Source organism: Aethalodelphis obliquidens, unplaced genomic scaffold, assembly GCF_003676395.1.
Source record: "Aethalodelphis obliquidens isolate GAN/ISIS:26980383/991018 unplaced genomic scaffold, ASM367639v1 scaffold10, whole genome shotgun sequence".
Lineage (NCBI taxonomy): Eukaryota > Metazoa > Chordata > Mammalia > Artiodactyla > Delphinidae > Aethalodelphis > Aethalodelphis obliquidens.
In genome coordinates, this window is record NW_020837954.1 from 42,886,736 (window position 1) to 42,909,243 (window position 22,508).

Below are 22,508 nucleotides of genomic sequence, written 5' to 3' on the forward strand. Positions count from 1 at the left end.
ATCCTCTCTCAGGACATTGCCCTCAGCCCTGTCAGCATCCCACTTCCCTTGTCTGTAGTATAGGCAGTGCTTAGTCAGGGCAGCCCGAGAAGCTGCCCTTAATTAGCAACTGAGCCGCCACTCAGAGAAGAGCCTCTGGTTCTTTCTCTGGGAAGATGGCATCATTCATCAAGGCATCTTCCCAATTCATGTCTCTATGACCTATGACTCTTCTCAGCTTCTCTGTGTATGGTTTTCTGTAAGATTGGGCTTTTTTCTTGGTCTCATTTTTCATAGGGACCTAGTGATGGTTAATTTTAGGGGCCAACTTGGCTGGGCCTCAGTAGCCAGTTTGGTCAAACACTAGTGTAGACGTTGCTGCAAAGGTATTATTTTAGATGTGATTAACATTTATAATCCATTGACTTGAAGTAAAGCAGATGACCCTCTGTGATGTGGGTGGGCCACATCCAATCAGCTGAAGGCCTTAAGAGCAAAACCTGAGATTTCTTGAAGAAGGAATTCTGCCTCCAGACTGTAACATAGAAATCCTGCCTGAGTTTCTAGCCTGCTGGCTTGACCTGTTGATTTTGGACTTGAGACTGCCCCATCACTCATACCTGAATTTCCAGCTTGCCAGCCTGGAGCCAATTCCTTAAAATAAATCTCTCACTCTCTCTCTTTTTTTTTTTTTTTGCTCTACGCGGGCCTCTCACTGTTGTGGCCTCTCCCGTTGCGGAGCACAGGCTCCGGACGCTCAGGCTCAGCAGCCACGGCTCACAGGCCCAGCCACTCCGCGGCTGGATCTTCCCGGACAGGGGCACGAACCCGTGTCCCCTGCATCGGCAGGCGGACTCTCAACCACTGCGCCACCAGGGAAGCCCTCTCTCTCTCTCCATATACATCCATACCCATATATATATTTTTTAAATCTATCTACCATCTATCTATCTATCTATCATCTATCTATCTATCTATCATCTATCTATTTTTTTCTGTTGGTTCAGTTTCTCTGGAGAACCCTGACTGCTAGTGATCCTCTCTGACTACTGCCTTTTCTCTCCTCCCGTCTCCCCTGGCCTCCATCACCATAAGGTTCCGCTGCTCTTTCTCCCAAGAGTTCAAGATATGACTGGCTCACCAGGACCTGCTCACTCAGGTGTTGGGTTACCCAGCATCCCAGCTTTTTTGTCTGCTCCTTCCTGCAGCAGCTCCTCCTCTGGAAGGCCGCAGCCAGAAAGAAAGACCAGTCCAAGGACCTGAAACTCAAATCTTTTAATGTTTATGTTTGTTGGACATTATTTTTTCTTAAGTGAAGAAGAAAAAAGAAACAGATGATAAAGTAGAAAAAGTTCCAGAAACAAAGGATAAACTGTGGGCTAAAATCAAAATTGGGGATTAGCTGAGGGTTGAGGTTGTCCACGCTCTCCTTTGCTCCTAATTACCACAGGTCACTGAGGGCACAGAGGCAGGGGCTGGCCGTAGCAGACGGGGCTGTCCTCCACGCTCCTCCTGTCTTGGCTGGACACCTGAGAACCCGGGCCCTGGGCCTGCACACAGGGTTTGTGTTGTCTGGCTCAGCCCGGTCTCCCTCTCCCCGGTCCCCCTCCCTGCCCACTCCCACCCGGACTTAGCCCTGCTTTGCTCGGCTGCCGTGTGATTGTTGGGATAGAGGGCTGTGTGCTTTCCGGTGGCAAGGGCTGGACCACGTTCTCATTCCTTCCACAGGCTACTTTTCTGTTGTGTTTCTTCTCTCGGGCAGTCAGAGATTGGTGAGTGAGATTTAAACCATCCACTGCCAGGTGGGGAGTGAACCGGCTCTCACTGGTTCTGGGAACAGGATTAGAGGGGCTGGGTGTGCATGGGTGTGTAAGAATGTGTGGCTAGGTATTCCCGTGTCGCCCTGGGCAGCCCTGATATTTCCCTGTCCCCCTGCTGTGTATGTCTTCCAAGTATTTACAGATGGTCCCGGGCCATTCTCATAGTTATCAGGCCAGACCTTCTAATCTTGTCATCTTCCCCTGAACTTCCCTGAGCAGAGGCTGAATGTTTTAGAACAGTGAGTATCCACTTCTGAGGAGCTTCCTCTCTGAACCAGTGGTCATGAAGAGGCCCTTGAAATAGATCCCCTGGCTTGCATTCTGGAAGGTGCCTTCTTGGTATCTGGAAAATCTGATAGTTGTGAATTTTAAGATTCATTTGGGAGGTGACTGAGAAGGGCAGAGGGTGACAGTGGCCCTAAGGATGGGGCTGGCTTCTGGGTCCTCAGATACAGAATAAGCTTATGCCCCCTGGTATGTACCGATTAGTATTCGCATGAGGTCTGGAGAAGCACTGAAGGAATAATTGGTCGATTGATTGATTGATTGGCTGAAGGGTCTGAGAGGGCTGCAGAAATACTTACGGGGTAAATTGATAAAGAGTTGAGCAAGTCTAAGTGTCTCGGTTATCTATTGCTGCGTAACAGACCACCCAGAAATATAGTGGCTCACAACAAGAATAATTTATTCTTTCTAATGTGTCTGTGGATTGGCTGGGTGGTTCCTTGACTGATTCTACCTGCACTGACTCCTGGACTTGTCCAGCTGGAGGGTCAGCTGGGCTGGGGTGTCCAAGATGACTTCACGCACACGCCCGGAAGTTGGTGCTGGCAGTGGGCTGAGCCGCTCTGGTTTTCTTCCATGTGGCCTTTCATCCTCCTGGAGGCTGGACTGACTTTCTTATGTGGTGGTCTCAGGGTGGATTCCAAGAAAGGGAAAGTGGAAGCTATAAGGCCTCTTCAGGCCGAGGTCTGGAAACCACACACTGTCACCCCCGTCCTTTCCATTGGTCAAAGCAAATCAGAGTCAGCAGGGAGGGGTTTACCCTGAATACAGGGAGGTGCAATTCACTGGTACCATTTTGTAACGGTCTACCACACCAAGTAAAAGAAAAACATAGGTTAGATTAAAAATCAGGTTAGCACATGGCAGTGAGAGCTGATATTAAAGAGAGGTAAAGACCATGGCCTGGGAGCAGACTGCCTGGGCTGGAATCCAGGCTCTGCCACTTCCTAGTTGTTGACCTTGAGGAAATCACACAGCCAGTCTGCTCAGTGAGGATAATAATAACACTTTTCTTAGAGGCCTGTGATGAGTTTGAAGTGAGCTAGTGGAAGTGCCCAGTACAGAGCTGGGCACACCATAAATGCTCAGGTAGCTGTTAGCCATTATTATTCATGTGACTGTCTGTAAATGGTGGGTGAGTTACAAACCTGGCCTTAGGTGTTCCAGTTCCGAGGCAAAGAGGGAAAAATACGAGGGTACAAGGTTTGGCGTGTGCTTAGGCTGAGAAAGTCGTTGGTTCAGAAGAAGCAGTGCTGTTTCACATGGATAAGTACATGTTTTTACACATCTGCTTTCAAATGCAGCAGATCTGGGGCGTCTGCAAAGCGACTGGCCTGGCGGATCTTCACGCCATAAAAATAAATGTATTTTTCCCCAAAAGCAAATAATTAGAGACAGTAACCTCTGTCTAGAGTTCAGCAAGACAGGCTTGACCGTCAGAAGCCCTTGACTGGGGCCCCAGCCCTCCTGTCTCCGGGGTGAGTGAACTTGGGAAAATTCATGAATCCCTCCACGACTCAGCTTCCTTGTCTACAAAATGGGCATAATAACGGTGCCTACTTCACACGGACAAAGAGATTCGGCAAGTAAAGCCCCTAGTCTGTCGCCTGCCTGGCTCCTGCTCCTCCATGAATATTTGCTTTAACTATTAGTAGTATAAAGAGGCTCTTAGGGGAGATTTTTGTCTCTGTCGGAAGACAAACTCTCTGTGTTTTCTTCACAAACAGTTGGTGCTATGATTATAAACCTTTCCTGTCTCTTTCTTAGAGGAGCACTTGAACTTGCAGGGATCGTCATAAAGTAATAAGCAAGCAGATAAAGACAAGAAACCCTGCATTTCACCTTCTCTCGAATTCCACGCTAACCCCCAGTTTTTCCAAATTATCGAGCGTCACCGTTTGTATTGTTTGTAGTATCCTCCGTGGAACTCCGTGCAACCTCTATGGAAGCGGGCTACAAACCTTTCAGAACAGCCTTCAAGGACTTCCAGAAATCTGTCGACAGTCCCCAAACCACAGGTTCCCACCTCTCCTCGGCTGGCTGGTCTCCACATGCCCGGAGTTTCAGGATCCCCAATGCTGTGAAGTCAGGTCCATCCTTTGCTCTGTCCCTGGGGAAGCTTTCTCCACCTCTGTTCGCATCTCGCTTTCTAGCTGATTTATGGCTTTAGAATGTTGGCCTGGAAGATCTTAATTTAAAGCCTCTGTCAGACGTTGTTACACGGACGCGGTGCCGGTAAAAAGCTGTTTTCCTTTGGTTTTTCTCCTCTGTCACTTTTTCTGTGGCATGAACTATGAGGTAGGAAAAGAAAGTTACCAACTTGGGGTTGGGAGAGCTATTGAAAAACTCTTGCGTAATCCCCTGGAAGGTGCCAGGCTCCATTCCAGCCAGGGGCCAAACTCAAAATTCTGGGTCTTCAGGCCAGGTCTCCCCATGGCCCCCCTCTTCCAATCAGTTTATGTCTCTTTCCTAAGCTGCCTCTTAGGGGCAGTTCTGGTGGTAGTTATAATTGGGCTCAGACTCTCGAGTCTAGTGCCTGTCAACTGTTTTAAACTGCTGTTCCTCTAGCTAAGGAGATTCTGTTTAGTTTCACTGTGTTTGCGTTATGAAAACAATAGTTCTTTTCTTTTTGCATTTTCCAGATCAGTATTATATTTTAATAGCAAATGTACTATTCATACCTGTCCCCTGACTCTCAGATATTTTTATGCGCTTAAGGGAATAGTCCCTCACCCTGCAATGAGAATTTTTTCAGCATTTTTCCTCAGAGTGAGACAAAAATCATTTCCCATCATCTGACTTCCCTCTAAGACAGCATGGAGCTGCCATGCGTCTCTGTGTGCACCTACAGTCTGCTTCAACATCTGTCCGGTTCATATGTGTATCATTACCAGAGTCATTATTTCAAAGGGTTTGGCTCCTTCAGAGTTGAGCTTCTGTATTTTCATCATTTGTGCTGTTGTTCAGTGAGGAGGATGAATCTCCACATTGCTGATACCAAATTCCTGGCTCTCGGAATGGTATTTTTGTAAAACACTGTGAAAATATCATGGGATACCCAAGACGATTCCTGTCATCTTCTTCAAGGGGAAAGTTGCGGAATATTGTTCATGAAAGAAATAAAGTGGTAATAAAGTAAATAAATAAAGAGATAAATAAGTAGATCAAAAAAGTGATAGTACAGGTATATGATGTGGTCCCTTTTATTGTTAAAAAACCCCCAGTGGGCTTCCCTGGTGGCGCAGTGGTTGAGAGTCCGCCTGCCGATGCAGGGGATGCGGGTTCGTGCCCCGGTCTGGGAAGATCCCACGTGCCATGGAGCGGCTGGGCCCGTGAGCCACGGCCGCTGAGCCTGCGCGTCCAGAGCCTGTGCTCCGCAACAGGAGAGGCCGCAACAGTGAGAGGCCCGCGTGCCGAAAAAAAAAAAAAACAAAAACAAAAAACAGTAGATGTGTGCATATGTATTTATGTATGTGTACATGGAAAAGAAGAGGTCCAGGGCAAGTAGTGTTTAACTTTGGTGGGATTACGGTTTTTTCAAATTTTTCTTTATAACAAGAAAAGGAACCTAATGCTATTTATTTATTTATTTATTTTAATGCTATTTATTTTTAATAGCTAAAAAGAAAAAAGAAAAAAAATCCCCACAGAATCAACAAAAAAACAAGAAAGGGAAGTCAGGCAGGTTGACTGGTCAGGAGTCGTGTGGGTCTGAGGCCCCCAGGCCTGGCACAGGACACCGTGCACTGCCTCAGCCTGGGCCTGACTCTGGAGAAACCAGGTTTGGCTGTTCAGAGACGTTGACATAGTTCGTGAGGCCGCTGAGTACAGACACCTTCCCGCGGGCCTGTTTCTCTCTCGCACTGGATGGAAGCAGTGTTGTGTAATCAGCTCAGCTCCGTTCAGCCCTGTTGGAGGCCTGGAAGGGAGTGGGTTTGGGCCTTGTTTCTGCTCCCCTTGGGTGCCGAGCACCAGAGCATCTCCCTGCCCTGAGGACAGTGGCCTGGCCCTGTCCTGCTGCGTCTGGGCTTGGGAGAGTGTCCACACACACGGGCGTTCCTGCATCAGCTGTCAGCTAGCAGGGCAGCCAGCTCCTGCCCCCGCCTCTAGGGGGCCGCAGGGAGGTTCTGGGCCTCCAGCCCCTCACTAAGGGCTGATGTGGGAGACACAGCTCCCCTTGGTGATTCACCAGCCAGGATCAGTTCCCTAGGGCCAGGCCAGGTCCTGGCAGGGAAGGCACAGGAGTGGGAATCACCACAGGCTGTGTCTTCTCTTGCAGAGAAAGTTCACTCTTGTGACCAGGAGAGACAGAGCGCCCTGGAAGAGGCCCGGCAGAATCCCCGCGAGGGCATTGTCATCCCCGAGTGTGCCCCCGGGGGGCTCTATAAGCCAGTGCAGTGCCACCAATCCACTGGCTACTGCTGGTGTGTGCTGGTGGACACGGGGCGTCCGCTGCCCGGGACCTCCACACGGTAAGTCCCCCAGAGCCCGTCCTGCCCCTCACCCATCAGGTGAAGCCTGGGGTAGGAGAGCCAGCTTCCTGTTACGCTGTCACCTCACATCTCCTGGCTTTATTGTCCTGGCCTGGTGGGAGTCGAGGCACTAGGGGAGCAGCATCTCTGCTCGTGGGCAGATGAGGTCCCAGTATCCTGGATTCTGGTCACAGGTCTGGCCTTTCCTAGCTGGGCAACCTTGGGAAAGTAGGCAACCTCTCTGAACCTCAGTTCACCAGTGAGAAGGTGATTGCCCTGCCTGAGTCACTAGGTTCTATGGATCAAAAAGATCCTGCGTGCAGACATAAGGTAACAGCGCTCTACTAGACTGACTAAGATGACATGCCTGAACATGTCTCTGTGGGAACACCGACGCTGGGATTGCCTTGTAGCTGCTGGACAGTCCAGGAGATATTCTGCTGCCAGCTCTGGGAGATCTAGGCTTCGAGACCACACAGATCATTGCTGGGAGTAGGAGCTGAAATCAGCTCAGTTTCCAGCCCCTCCTCACCCCCTGCATCTCTCTCTTCTCAGCTACGTGATGCCCAGTTGTGAGAGCGACGCCAGGGCCAAGAGTGCGGAGGTGGACGACCCCTTCAAGGACAGGGAACTGCCAGGTGGGAGACGACACTACCCCTTGCTGGTGCCTTCACCTCCTCCTGTTCCTCCAGCCCCTCATCATGCAGAAGCAGCGCCCTCCTCTGGGTCTGCTTCCCCATCTGTAAGGTGGAGCGGGGACACTGGGCAGGGGCGTCGCAGGAGCCATGGGATCTGCATCCAGTCTGGGATGTGTTCCTAATTAGTCCTGTGCTCTTGAGCACACTGTTTCTCCTCCTTGCTTTTACCTTTTTATCTTTAAAATGTAGTCACTGGGTTAAAATCCTACCCTTAAAAGCTCTACAGTTCTTTCTCTAAGGGTGACTGGGAAAATGATCTGGGGGCTGTGGACCCTTTTCCCCAGGGCTGCAAAGAGAAGATAGCTCACAGGGAAAGGCTGTCCTGAGGGGCAATGATTCCTGGTGGCCCAGAACTGTCACTGGGGTATGACACAAGGCTCACAGGCAGGGACCCAGGACCTCTAAATGGCTGCTGGGCTGGGTTTCTCTGCCAGTGAGTTACAATAAGAGTACTAAATACTGATGGCCCAGAACACTGTAGTCTTAATCAGCACAGATGCAGGTCAGTGCTGGTGGGAGCTGGGCCCATCAGGACTCCAAAGGAGGACTGAAAACAGAGGCTCCTGAAAGTCTAGGGGTTCCCAAGTGAGGTTTGTAGGTCACTCTGTCATGAGAATGGAGTCGTAGAGACCAGGGTCCCTCCTTCTAGCCATCTCTTCAACAAATGTCCACTGAGATTCCCCTATGTGCCAGGCGCTGGGTTTGTCTAATGATCAAAACCGAAGTGAAGCTTGTCTAGTGGGGGAGACAGTATACAAATAAATGAATCCAAACACAGATAAAAGGTGGTGACAGGTACTCTGAAGGGAAAGAGTGAGGTGCTGGGAGAAGGACAGGAAGAATCTGTGGTTTCTCTGAGAAGGTAGCATTTAACCGGAGACCTAGGGGATTTGCAGAGAGCAGAGAATGAAATAGTTGCTGCAGAGAGGAGGATCGTAGGCAGTGTTGAGGGCCCATTTGGGGCTGGTAGTCATGAATTTGCAGGAAAACCGTCTCTCCAGTTGCGTGGTGGTGTTTGCGCTAGCACTATTCAGCTATGGGGGTGTAGACTTGGAGAAGGCATATCGGTGAGAAGGTTCATCCACGCTTGGGGTTTTGCTGGAATCACACAGTGCGGAATAGAGAAACAAAGGGTTTGAGAGTACTTATAAGGGAGGGTTGATAATTATAATCTAAGCTGGTTGAGGAGAGATGTGAAAAAAGGAGGAGGTTCTTGGATAGGTAAACAGGTAGATCTACTAGAGGCAACTTTGACCTTGGAGTTCTCTGCATTCCTTGTGCCCCTTCAGCACCTGGTCCTTGCTGCTAGAGTCGCTCCGTCCTCCTGTACCAGAACTAGCTTGAGTTCCCCAGTAGACTGTGAACTTTACGAGGGGAAGAACCATGTGTATGATACCCCTAACATTTAGCATAGTGCCTGAGTTGATACTCAGCAAAAGCTTTGAGGAATGGAAGAACATTGAGAGCATTATTATCCGTTTGGTCGACTGGTCCCTTGCGGGCTGTGGGTAGAGGAACTATGGAAGTTTACGAGAATCATCTGAGCTGTGGACAATTCCCAAAGTGGATTTGGCTGGACAAGAAGGACTTGGAGAGGTTGAGGAAACAGTGGTAGTTGAGGAAGCTGTTTACCTGATCATTTACCTGGCATCTGCCTTCAAGTCTCACTTTGTCTTTCAGGCTGTCCAGAAGGGAAGAAAATGGAATTTATCACCAGCCTGCTGGATGCTCTCACCACTGATATGGTGCAGGCCATTAACTCAGCAGCACCCACTGGAGGTGGGAGGTGAGAATGCGAGCGGGACTCAGGCCCAGTGGGACCACGGGGCCCCTGACTTTTCAGATGCTGTGGGTCCCTGGGAGAGTGGGGAGGGGTGGGTAGAACAAGAGCTGGAAGTTGATCCTCTTCCTGAAACCGCGTAGCTGTGACTTTGTCTCACCTTCCACCCCAAATCTCGCCGCCCCTCTCCCCTTTCTAGTCTTTGGGAGTTGCTTTTCTCTAGCTTGTAGTCACCTGATTATAGGCAAGTCCGGGAGTGTCTGGAGACTTCCAGCGCTTCAGTCTCAGAAATGGATGCATTGGAGTGAGTCCAGAATGGCAGGAAGGGGGATGGGCATACGATGGGAACAGGGATGGCAGGGAGGGAGTCCAGAGCATTTGGTGGTTTTCTTCTTTTCTGAGAAGGCAGGAGCCGCGTGCCAGTTTGGCTTCCTGAGAATCCCAAGGGACTCTGGGCAGTGGGATTGGACACTGCCAGAGCCAAGTCCAGCTTAGTTCAGGAGCTGATATGCTGACCGAGGCAGTCCTGACCCAAGGCCAAAAGGTACACGCTCCCCAGCGACCAGCATCGCCGGCGCTCACTAATTTGGACCCATTGGGTCAGTTGATCGGAGCACGCATGCATTCATCTGTCCTCTGCTCAGAACTGTTGAACGTGCATGGCACGCCAAGCACTGGGCTAAGGATTGGGAATCCAAGGATGCGAGGCATGTCCCGGCCTTCAAAGAATGCAGCCTAATGGGGATACTAGGCTGTAGAAAGATACAAACTGTGTGGTAAGTGCTAGAACCGAGGTGAAAGAACAGAGAAGCGTTTGCTAATTTAGTCTGGAGGAGTCAGAGAAGGCTTCCCGGAGGAGGTGATACTGAGTTTTGAAGGATAGGTAGGACTCAGCTAGTAAAAGAAGGGAAACCATTCCAGGAAAAAGGAAAGAACATTGTGACCCCAGGAAAGTGCACGTCCGAAGTTCAGTATGGCTGAGCTGGGGTGGATGGAGGAGGGGGTGGAGGAGATGACAGTGGTGGTAGATGACACAGAGGATGCAGGTCCCAAAGGGCCTGTGAGACGTGCTTCCCATTATGAAGCCAGAGCGGGAGGCAGGGAGAGTTCTGGCTCCTTAGCAATGGGAAGTACCATGTGCTTGGCAGGGATGGGCAGCCTGACTCTCAGCTTACGTGGCTCACCAAGGAGGGAGCGCTAGTCCCTCCGCATCTCCCCAGAGGCAGAGCTGTCAGAGGGCAGGCAAGGAGTGCCACCACGAGACAGGCCCAGGCCCCCAGGCTGGTGGAAGGGCCCCAGCGTGACTGCATCAGCACAACAGCAGGGCGTGTATCTGGGGTGGGCACCAGGACTCCCAACACAGCTGTCAGTGGTTCTGTGTCCCAAGGCAGACAAGGGCAGCGATCCTGAAAACCCACTTTTATGTCACATCACAGTGAGTGCAGTGGCTGCCTGGTGGGTTGCCACTCGAGGAAACTGCTTGTCCAGGGAGCTTGCTCTCAGCAACCCCCATGGTCCTGTGAGCTCTGAGGCTGGTTTCTGGCCCTGCTCTGTTTTGCTCACCCTGTGGAAGGGTCCAGGCCTCCCCTGGGAGGAGCACAGCAATAAGTCTGAAAAGATGGAGACTGGGTCTGACAGGTCGGCAGATGAGAACTGCCCAGAGGCAGCCCATGGTGCTCAGCAACTGGAAGTCTAAAATCGAGAGGGCTGTGTCCGAACCTCCAGGAAGAGGGAGAGGAAATTATGAAAAGGCATATTCAGTATTATATGCCTTGTTGTGATTTATGCTTGGAATGTGAAAACATACCTGTTGTTTCATGCAGAAATGGGTATGAGCTATTTATGGTTTTTAGAAGAGAGGGAAAAAAGAAACGAGAAAGGGGCATGGCCTTAACAATTCCAGGTCTGGGTGCTTTCCACCCACAAATCCACAGGGCTGCTGGCTCTGACCCACTGCTCAGGGAGCCTGCCTGGTGCTTCTACTTGGGTTCTAAGGAGACAGGACTTCACCCTCCATCCCATTTGCTTCTGCGGGAGCGCAGCCCTTGAGCCCGGCCTGGCCTCGGATCCAGGCAGCCTTCAGTGCCAGGGAAAGGACCAAACCCAGCTAGGTCCAGGGCCGGGAGGCCAAAATCACAGGTGGGCCCGCTGCCAGGGCAAGTTCGGATGGACACTTGACCCTCAGATAGCAGGCTGAAGGCATTTTTACAGAAAATAAAAACTAAGAAGTTCGTAAATGCTTTTAATCCCAGTGTGTCATTAGGGAAGGGAGTTTTTGTTGCTGTGGTTTCCAAAAACCTCTTTTAGGTATGATATAATGTTGGGAGAAATTAAAAAAAAAATTCTTTCCTAAACATGTTTTTCATTTCAAGCTCATGTGAGCCTGACCATGTTTGGTTTTGATGAGAATGAAAGGTTTGAACTGCATTTGGTAATTGTGTTACCTGGAGGGTAGACTTGTAATCAAAAGACAGACAAGATGTATCAAGAAATAGTTTAGAAATCAAGGAAGTGGGAGTGGGCCTGCAGAGAGAAGGAGAAAGAATCAGTTATGCAGGGAGGTGGCTGGCCAGGGTTACCGGTTTTACTGAGTTTAAATCCCTCTCAGGTCTCCCTAATATATTTTGAAAAAGCAAAAAGCCCGAACTCTGACCACGAACTGGCCGTGCAGGATGGTCTTGCTGGCGCTCACCCTTCTCTCATATGCTGCTCCCTCCTGTCATTATGTCCCAGCCACTGGTCCTTCTCAGGTCCTCAAACAGGCCAAGCTCTTGCCTGCCCCAGGGCCTCCATGCCAGGTGCTCCTTCAGCCTGGAATGTGAGTCTCCCATCCTCCCGTGACTGGCCCCACTGCTCCATTTAAATATCATCTTCTCAATGACCATCCAAACTAAAGGAGCAGCCCTGTCACCCTCTATCACAACACCACTTTTTTTTTTTTTTTTTTGCGGTACGCAGGCCTCTCACTGCTGTGGCCTCTCCCGTGGCGGAGCACAGGCTCCGGATGCGCAGGCTCAGCGGCCATGGCTCACGGGCCCAGCCGCTCCGCGGCATGTGGGATCTTCCCAGACCGGGGCACGAACCCGTGTCCCCTGCATCGGCAGGCGGACTCTCAACCACTGCGCCACCGGGGAAGCCCACAACAGCGCTTTTTAATTCTCAGCCTAGTGCTTATCCCTATCTGACGTTTTGCTGGTTTGTTTATTTGTATCTGTCTCCGCTACCCAATGAAAATTGAACTCAACGAGGGAAGGAGCGTTTTCTGCCTTCTTCCCTGCTGTATTCCTAGAACTCAGGATAGTGCCTGGCACACAGTAGGTGCTCAGTAAATATTTGTTAAATGAATAAATAGCCAGAAGGATGGGTGGATAGATGGATGGATCCCTGTTAGATACAGAGAGGGATGTCTCAATAAGGCCTCTTTTTCCTGGCACACGTCAGAGGCTCCAGCAACGGCTTCAAGACTAATTACGAGGCCAGATCTAGCCCTGAAGTTCACTGTAATGCTTCTTTGTCACCAGGGCCTTACGGCGCCCTGGCTGGGACCAAGGGACTTGGGCACCCTGTGGACAGCCCCTGGTCAGGCAGCCTTCTACAGTGGGAGAGCCAAGGCACAGGGCAGCACATCTGGAGCAGGGCTGGCGAAGAGAATTATGGAATCCAGGGTCCCTGGGTTTGGGCCTTGGCTGTGAATTCAGGTAGAATTGAGGTTGCAAGCGCAAGGTCAAAGAAACCACAGCTGATCCCTCCTGCGTCCTCTCAGGGTGGCAGTTAAAGCTGGACACCAGCTGGGGCCAGCGGGAAACAGTCCCATTTGGGGACAGTGGGAAGAAGGGACCGGGAGGATGTTTGGGCTGAGCAGAAAAGAGGGTGTCTTCCCCCCAAACCACCACCTGTCAGGCTTGGAGATTTTAGCTTTGCACAAACTCTTACATCTTACCCGTGGCGTAAGCTCTGTGCTGGGTTCTGGGGACATACAGGGATGAGGGCATGGTTCCGGGCTGGAGGAGCTCCTGGGAGAAGAGCTATGTAATCACGTGAGTGCACTGTAAAGCCAATGTGACAACAGAGGTGGATGAAGTCCTGCAGGGACTCAGGGGAGGGAGGGCGTGTGAGAGAAGGCTTTCCACAGGAGGTGACATTTAAGCCACATCTTCACTTACGAGTGAGAAAATGCCACGACCTAGATGGACCAGGAATAAGGGTATCCCAGCAGAGGGACCCTAGGGGTAGCGAGGTACGAACGAGGTAGGGTCTGTGGAAGGAATTGTGAGGAGTAAGGTTTAAGCTTGGGAGGCAGGCTGTGGACAGGTGGGAGATGAGGCTGTAGGGCTGGGCAGAGCCCAGATCATGCTGGGTCTTGTGATTTGCGCCAGAGAGGGCCACAGGGAGGCATGTGACTAGATGGGCCTTCCTACGGAAGCCAGACGGGGGGAGGGGAGCTAAATGGGGCAGGAAGGTTACGGCCCACACCAGAGGGAACGGTGGTGAGAATGTGGACTAAAGCTGTGGCAGATGGGATGATTTACTGAAGCTTTAGTAATGAAATCAATAGGATTTGAAGACTTGCTGGATGTAGGGAGTGGAAGAGGGAGATATCTACTTCCTTTTCTGGTCTTCTAGCCTGATTTAGGGGGAAAGCAGTGCTGCCCAAATCTAAAAATAGGCAAAGTAGAATGGGGTGTCCATGGGAACATCTGTGAATGGGGTGTCCATGGGAACATCTGTGGCTAGTGCCTGGGAGGGGGTGGCCTGCAGGTATCATTAGATGAGAGCTGTTCTCAGTGAAGGTTGCTAGATCATTGAATTATGCTCTTTTTTTTTTTTTGCGGTACGTGGGCCTCTCACTGCTGTGGCCTCTCCCGTTGCGGAGCACAGGCTCCGGACGCGCAGGCCCAGCGGCCATGGCTCACGGGCCCAGCCGCTCTGCGGCACGTGGGATCCTCCTGGACCGGGATACGAACCCGCGTCCCCTGCATCGGCAGGCGGACCCTCAACCACTGCGCCACCAGGGAAGCCCTGAATTATGCTCTTCATCCTTCCCGCTCCAGAAGGCAGAGTTCCGCCCCCGGCCCCTCACCCCACTGGCTACGTCAGCCTCCCCATCAGCATTTATCAGTCCCAAAGGGGGAGTTCTGAGATCCTAGCTGGCAGAGCCTTCTAGCGCAGGGGAACCCTCTCCTTTCTCCACTCCACCCTAGGAAAAGTCAACGTTGAGAGGAGCTGGGCGGGGCCGCGTGAGCCTCGCTGCCCCTCCCGTGGCCCTGCAAGAAGAGACCGTGGGTCTGAGGCTTCCTCCTTCCTGCCCAGTGCGGTGACTTGTTGATGTTCTCACAAGGAGGAGGCTGGAATGCGGCTGACTTGGCGTTTCCCAACTCTCCCCACCCGCACAGCTGGCAGGGCCCGGACCCCGCTCCAGATGGCACTCCGTTGGCCTGCTTGGCTTGGCCCGTGCCTCCAGGCCAGCCCACCTCACCTTGTTTAAAACTGCTTGGGACAGCGGAATTGGGCCCGAGATCTTGGCCAGCGCCAGTTTCCTTGTGGTAAAAGGGGCTGACTCTCCAGCTGTGCGTTGCAGCCGAGGCCCGGCGGTCTGAGGCTGCAGGAGCGACACCGAGAGGGCTGCGGGGGAAGGGTGGCACCTGCCGCCTCTTAATTTGGGAGAAGACTCGGCGGGGCCCGGCCAGTCCAGGGAGGGACCTGGCTCTAGTGGTTTTCCTCATCGCTGGAGACGGGAGGCAACAGGACGGCCACCAAAACAGCCCAGAGGCGGGGCTGACGCCAGCCTTGCACTGCGTCTCTCCACACCATATCCGAGGAAACCTGGATCCTCTACTCACCCAATAAGCCCTTTTAATGGGAGTGGAATTGTGTCTGTAGGCAGGCCCGTAGCAAGGACCTGGGCATCGCCGTTAAGTGATCTTAAAGAACCGTCACACTCTCTAACATAGGGTCCCCAGCCCTGGCCTGATGAGCAGCTCTGAATTCCAGCGGTTCTGATCCCAGTTCTGTGAGCCTATGTGAGAGAGAGGCCGGGAGTCTGATGCCCGTGTAACCCTAGAACTGGGAGTGCAAGTTGCCAGTGTTTTTAAAGGATCCTGCTAGAAAGCTGTCAGAGCTGGAGGGCTCGGTGGGCTGTGGCTTTGAGGTCAGGGGTGAATTGTGAGGAGTCCAGCTGTGATGGAAAGGACTCCACCAGCACAGACTGCTTGAGAGGTTCCTGGAGACTCAGGGAGGCTCTCTTGCCCCACCCCATCCAGCACGCCCCTGGGAAAACCTTAGCTTCTCCTTAGTTAACAGAGGCTTCTCGTGTCTTCTTTCACACGTGCCCACCACTGGTTTGGCTAAATCAGGACTCCTGATAGATGTCAGGCGTAACTAGTTCTTGCGTGAAGCATGGTAGTTTGGGGACTTGAGGCCGCTGTGAAGCCAAAACCTCATTTTCAGCGTTTTGGGCCAGATGCCTTCAGTAGTTTTCTTTTTTCTCGTATGCTTTGCTGGAAGCATGAAAACTACCCCCAAGCCCCTCCCAGTTACTGTGTTTTGTCTCACCCGATCTTCTTCCAGAAGGTTCAGACTTATTCTTCTGGGATCATGGCTGGAGTCTCCTCCCCTCTAGATGAGGGTTCTTAACTTGAGTCCGTGACCTTGGATGAGGTTTAGGGAGTCCATTAAACCCCTAAAATCTGCAGAGTTCTGGGTGCATGTGCATCTTAGAGAGAGGGGCTATGGCTTTGTTTACGTTTTCTGAGGGTCCATGATCCCACCCCACTGCCCCGCACCCTCGCTAAGAAATTCTTGCCTTAAATGTACTTGGCGCTTGGCCTAGACAAAGCCTTGGCTTCCAAAATAGGACCCTAGCGCTGCCTAGCTACACATGTGGAGCCTGGCTCTGATGTTTGGGGAGGGGGTAGCATGGGATTCTGGAAGTCAAAGGATTTCAGAAGCAGAGTGCCTCACGCCAGCTGGGGACGGGGGCGGGGAGAGGCAGGCCCACAGGGCAGGCTGCCGGTTGGGGAAGTGCTACAGGGAGGCAGAGGCACTGCTTGCAGGGCCCTCGGGGGATGTCTCCTGGGACGTGTCCTCGGCTGCGGGGTATGGGGGACATACGGGGGGTAGCGGGCAGAAAGCATGGGCGCTCTGGGCTGGGGAGCTCCTGCTGGGAGTGAGGACGGCAGGAACACGGTTCTCCAGACAAGGAGGCAGGGAAGGGAGGAAAAACGGAGCAGCCCCCAAATGACAGTCACTCTCTGGCATAAGAGGAAACGCTTAGAGGCTGTAGCGCGGGAGAAGAGCTGCTTCTTGCCGCAGCCTAGCCCAAAGGAAGGTGCGGGGAGCTCCAGCAACAGAGTCGCTGAGAACTGAGCAGGCGGGCGGGAGCCCAGGAACACGTGTTGGAGGCAGCAGGCCTCTCCTGGCTGGGCATCTAGGCGGGATGACCTCATCCCTTCCCGTCTCAGCAAGTGAGGTTTTATTATTCCAGCCTCTAGGTAGACATTACGCTATGCTGAGCCTAAAGGTTAAAGGAGGAGCTGCCTTCGCGGGGGCGTTCTCGTGGCCCCCTCACGGGAGGGGCCGAGGGGGAAGGCCCTCCCCTGGCCGCCTTAGAAAGCCTGGGTGGGAATAGCTGGAGTGTCTCCCCTGGGTCCTTCCCGGCTCTCCTCCCGCAGCTGGGTCCTCCCTCGCGTGTAGGAGAAGGCGAGGGCAGGCAGGGTGCCCTGCGAGGGAGCTGGCCACCCTCCCTGCTGCTCCACGAGCATCCTGATAGAGAATGTTCTGGGGCCCGCCTGGTATACCCTGCAGGCTCGAGAGCGAATGTTGCAGTGAAAGTAGAGGAAGCTTAAAACCACCAAAGAACCATGTACTGGCAGAGACAACAGTCTGAGCCATGCCTGTTTGAAAGCCCTTCCAAGCCTGGTTTCTATGACAGACCTAGCAGATTCCCCAAGGGCCAGAAGCAGACGGTCCCTCACACCTTCCCCAGGTGCTCCCTGCGCCAGACCTGTCAAGATGAGGTCCTGCTGGCAGATCCACTAATTGTGCTCTCTTGGAATTGGTCCAGGGTGCCCAGGGGGACCTGCCCAAGACTGCAATCCACTTAACTAGGAGTGGGCATTCAACAGGGCTGCTTGGCGTTTTTTTGGTAATGAAACATCTTTTTCCCTAAATGGTGAGGCCACTTGGGGGTTGGGGTAGCGGAGGGAGTTTGCTGGCTCATTCATAGCGAAGGTGTCAGGGATGGTCCCCTCCCTCCCGGAAAACTCGGCAAACCCTAGAGAAGAACCCCAAGGCACTGGGAAGTGCCTTGAATATTTTTCTTGCCGGGTACAGCTTCAGAGTGTGCTGGCAGGCACTGAATCCCTGGTGTAGGACCCTGTGTGACAGCGAGCCCCTCTGCCCATGCCTCTCACCCATGGTCGTCACGTAGTCTGTCCCAGTGCCCTGCAGACTAAGTATTTGAATGTGTGGACCTCCCAACCTCAGCCTTAGTCCCCCAACCAAGGGAAAGTTACCCAGGGCTTTAAACAAAAGGGCCTTGACCACATTCACTCCGTGCCAAGCCCCGGCAGCAGGAACCATGGGACTCGTGTGACTCTGTTCTCCTGGCCAGAGACCCCAGTCACCCCCTCTAGAAGAGACGCATCATGAGTAAATGAAATTGATGGGTGGGCCTTGTGTACATTACATGTGTAGGCATTGCTCTTGTCACGTTACGGTCGCCACGCATACGTGGGCTGTGTTAGATGCGGTCACCGCTGTGCATCTCGACACCGGGAAGCTTTCTTGGTTACTGTAGCCCAGTGCTTCTTAGCAGAATCCCCTGGGGGTTGTAGTTAACATGTGGCTTCCTGGGTCCACCCTGGGCCTCCTGTCTTAAAACCTCTATGTGGACAGACTCACGCTTAGTAGGTCTGGACTTGCCAGCTGTAGAACCTCTGTTTGCGTCCATCTCAATTGCCTTCTTTCCTCAATTCTTACCGCACTCGATACCTGATAGGGACGGCCCACGGGAACTTCACACTGACCCGTTGCTGCTCGGTTTCACTTTTTTGGCTCTGTTTCGCGAAGACAGCAGTTTGAAGCCAGGGGCTCTGCCTCCTGCTTTGGAAGCCCTCCCAGGACCTGGACTGGCACTGGGTGGGTGGTGCAGGCTCTGAGCACCCTTTCCCATAGTCACGTCCATTTGGATGCCAAGTTCATGTGTAACGGGCAGCTTGTGTGGCAGCAACACCAGGCTGGGAGAAAGACAGTTTGGATCCCTGTGGTTTCTCAGGTGAATTATATCCAGCCGATATGTCTTGAGCATCCGTCTTGTATGAGAACGTTGCTGGCTGTGGCGGAGGGGGTGGCGGGCTCACCTACTTGGGGACCCCCGAAGAATGAAGTGTCCAGTCTTGCGGCTCAAAGTTGGAAAGCTCATGGGGGCTGGGAGGGCTTGGGCTCAGAGAAGCCGTTTCTGCCCGGCTGCCGGCAGCCCTGGCATCTGAGCACGTGGGAGGGAACTGAGGCTGGGCTGGTGGCTCCTGCAGGATCCTGAGCGGTGTGCTTGGGGATGGGGGTGTCTGCCCGTGGCCCAGGTTCTCAGAGCCAGACCCCAGCCACACCCTGGAGGAGCGAGTGGTGCACTGGTACTTCAGCCAGCTGGACAGCAACAGCAGCGACGACATTAACAAGAGGGAAATGAAGCCCTTCAAGCGCTACGTGAAGAAGAAAGCCAAGCCCAAGAAATGCGCCCGGCGTTTCACTGACTACTGTGACCTGAACAAGGACAAGGTCATCTCACTTGCCGAGCTGAAGGGCTGCCTGGGTGTCAGCAAAGAAGGTGAGTGCTCGCCTATGCTCCTGGCCCACTAGGACTTGCCCCGCCCGGGCCCGGGGGCCGAGGGCTCCCCCAGTAGATGAGGTCCCAGGTGCGTGTTTATTCAGCTACTTACTGGGAGTGTGTTATGCTTCACGCTAGACGCCTGATATAGTGAGGAATGGATGGATAAGTTCCCTGTCCTTCCACAGTCTATGGAGGAGACACATACTGAAGTACTTACATACCTTGTGGTAAGTGCTATGAGGGTGTATTAGGAGAGGCCAGGCTGCAGTGACAAGTACAGCCACACATGTAATGGCTCAGCTCAGCACAGTGAGTATTAGTTCATCTTGTCCGTATAGTAGTTCACCACGATTCCAAGTCCTAGGGGTGTGTGTGTGTGTATGGTGTATGCAGGGGAAGGAATAGGAGTGGGGATTGATTCGTGTGCAGTCACTGAGATTCAGGCTGAGAATGACTCTGCCATCTTTATTATGTGGCATCCAGGGTCACCCTGGGGGTCTTCTCCCTTCCCAGCCAGCCAGATGGCGTAAAGCCTGGAGCAGTGCCTGTGGTGGGGCGTTGACGGGCCAGTCCTGGAAATGACACACATCACCTCTCCTATTTCACTGGCTTGAACTCAGTCACTAGACCACACCCCACAGTAAGGAAGGCTGGGAACCCAAGAAGAGGAGGAGAGCGTGAATTCTGGTGGACACCTAATGATCTCTGTCACAGTGGAGCAAGTGCAGAGTATTGTAGGAACGTACGTAGGGCACCCCCATCCGCCCAGGGGCAGACGGGCTTGGAAAACTTTGGGAAGGAGGTGATGTCTAGACCAGGGGTCAGCCAACTGTGGCCCATGGGCCCAATCTAGTCCACGGCCTGTTTCTGTACAGCCTGTGAGCTGAGTGGTTTTTCTATTTTTAAAGGGATGTAATTTTCAAAAATGAAGAATATACAACCGAGACTATTGTATATTGTACATGACCACCAAAGCTAACATACTTACCAGCTAGTCCTTTACAGATAAGTTTTCTGCCCCTGCTCTACAGCAATCCCTGAGCAATGAGTAAGAGGTGGCCAAGCAGAAAGATCAGGGGAGGGAAGAGTGTTCTGAGCCGAGGCAAATGAAGAGTGAAGCTGCAGAGGTGAGGGAGGAGAGTTCTAGAGGAGCTGAAGGAGGTCAGTGTGACTGAGATGCGTGTTTGAAGATGGAAGGGGAGGGGAAGGGGTAGGAGGCAAGGTGAGAGAGTTTCAGCTCTACAAGGGCAGTGGGGAAGCTGTTGAAGGGATTCAGTCAGAGACACAAGAGCATCAGTTTTGCTTAAAAATTATTCTGTTGCAGTGTGGGAAATGGATTGGGGATAAGCAAGGCAGAGCCCCCAGTAGGAGGCTGTGGCTGTCCAGACAGGAGGTGATGGAGGCCTGAGTTATGAAAAACTCCGTAGGGGATGCAGAGTAGTGGGTAGAGGTGACTAGGTAGACCTGCAGGCCCTGGTGACTGAGTGCATAGAGGGATGAAGGTTGGTTTGGGCAACTGGACAGTGGGTCCATTCACTGAGCTGGGCAACGTGGGAGGAAGAGCCGAGCGGGTGCAGGGGGACAGGGAAGGTGACGAGGATGGCTTGGACGTGTCAAGTTGGATGCACCCAAAGAATTAGAGGGTCTGTAGTACCAGTGAAAGGTCTGGGCTGAAGATACCAATTCGGGTGGTGCTGACTTATTTGAAATGGAAGCTTGGGAAATGCTGAGATTGCCTTGGAGGAAACATGAGGGCTTTTCCTCGTTCTAACCCTCGTTTGACACTGTAAACCCAAAAGGTAGCTGGGGAAGTGGCTGAGTTACCATGAGGTACCCAGTCTCGGGACCTGCCCGCTCCATCACTGGGTTCTGGCCTTTGTTCTGGGGCGTGTGGCCCTGGGTGAGTGACCTCATCACTCTGGGCACCCCTGTCTGATGAGGATGCCTCTCTGTGTTCCCACGACTCTGAGTCCCCAGGACCCTGCCTCGGCCACAGACTCGTTCTTTCACCCAAGTACAAACTACTCAGCCATCCCGGGTTTCAGTGTTTTCATCGGGAAGATGGAAATAATCATAATATCCACCTCATAGGGCTGTTGTGCTGATTCACTGGGACAGTGAGTCAAAGCAGTTGTCATAGTGCCTGAGACATTGAAGGAACTCCGCGGAAGTTCAATATTACTATCCTCCTCCGTAAGATTATTGCCGCTGTCAGAGCCTTATCACACTGCATTTGCAGTTCACGTTCCTGATTCTCCCCTGCAGCTCCCCTGTAGCTGTGGGTGTGCCTTCTCAATTTCTAACCTCAGGCAGAGTGCACAGTGCACGGTGCACGGCGCCCAGTAACAGTGCATTAGATCCTTGTCAAATGATGAAGGGATAGGAGAGGGATTGTCCTGTATGGTGACATTACGCTTTGGCATTTGGAATCTGTGCCCATTTCTCAGAGCACAGCCTGAGGGCCAGTATTGGAAAGAGACTACCCAGTGTTAGTATAGACCCCAGGCCCACCCAGGAGCACTTCTGGGCTCAGTGGGGTTGCAATCACAGAGCTCTGTAGCCCCTCTGCCCTCAGCCCCCTTCCTGTGCTGGTAGTTCAGGTCCGTGCAGCACACAGCGGCCAAGGGGAGGCTGAGTGTGGTGACCTCGGGTCCACCGAGCTCAAGGAGGCCTCCCGGCTGTCCTCTGAAGCTTTGTGGGGCACCAGGTGCACAGAACCCAGAGGAAGCATCCAGGCCTGACACTTACTAGCTCTGTAATCTTTAGCAAGCTACCCAAACTCTCTGAGCCTCAATTTCCTCATCTGCAAAATGGAGATGATAGCATCTGCCTCACAGATTCGGTGTGGTTTAACAAGCTGGTGCCTGTGAAGGACTTAGCTCAGTACGTGGTTAGTGGTGAATGCACAAAAGAAATTAGGAGTAGTAGAGTAACGCACCCCCAGGCTGCCGGCAGCTTCGCAGGGTCCCTCTCCTCTGCGGAGCAGCAGAAAAGCCACTTGGGTAGATGGTATGTAGGGAATGGAGCAGATGTTGGTCATCTGGTGTTGTGCAGCGCCCTCTGGTGGGCTGAAAGGGGCTTGCACACCAAGTTGGGGGCAGAAATCGGGTGTGGGGAGGACAGAGTTTGGGGGTGAATGTAGCTTTGGGTGTGAGGGACTGAATTTTCGGGAAATGCCCCATGAACACAGGCATTTTTACCAACCGGATTCCTCACTGGGGAGCTAAATTCTCAGGGCTGGTCTTTCTTAACTGGCCCTTCCCAGCATATAAAGCACCATCATTAGGATTACTGTCACCACCCTCTGAAGCAGGCAGGCTGGAGCCGAGTTCTTCCATTGAAAAAAGTTGCCAGCTCTCCCGATGAATTGCCCAAGGATGGACCTGCTCCGGGCTCGGACCTTTTCTCTCCCCTGCCTTCCTTGGTAGTTAAGAGCATGATTCTGGAAGCAGACGGGTCTGAGTTTGCTTCACCACGTAAAAGCTACGCCATCTCCAAGCCTCAGTTTCATCCTCATAAAATGGGGATAATTTGATTGTTTTATTAGAACCATATACAGTTGCTCTGAGGATGAAGCGATATTTTGGTGAAGGGATTAGTGCGGTAAGCCTTCAGGGTGAGAGCTGGTTACCGCTGGCTGTATGTTTT

At 52.5% G+C, this 22,508-nt stretch overlaps 1 protein-coding gene across 4 annotated transcripts in view; it reads left to right on the plus strand.

The window, feature by feature from the left end:
- Positions 1-22,508, plus strand: part of SMOC1 (SPARC related modular calcium binding 1) — a 156,634-nt gene that overhangs the window by 130,650 nt on the left and 3,476 nt on the right. For all 4 annotated transcript variants that reach the window (XM_027111631.1, XM_027111632.1, XM_027111629.1 and 1 more), the window contains exons 8-11: positions 6,364-6,556; positions 7,112-7,194; positions 8,935-9,040; positions 18,613-18,857. In XM_027111631.1, the coding sequence (XP_026967432.1) occupies positions 6,364-6,556; positions 7,112-7,194; positions 8,935-9,040; positions 18,613-18,857 (627 nt within the window). The remainder of the gene's footprint in view (positions 1-6,363; positions 6,557-7,111; positions 7,195-8,934; positions 9,041-18,612; positions 18,858-22,508) is intronic.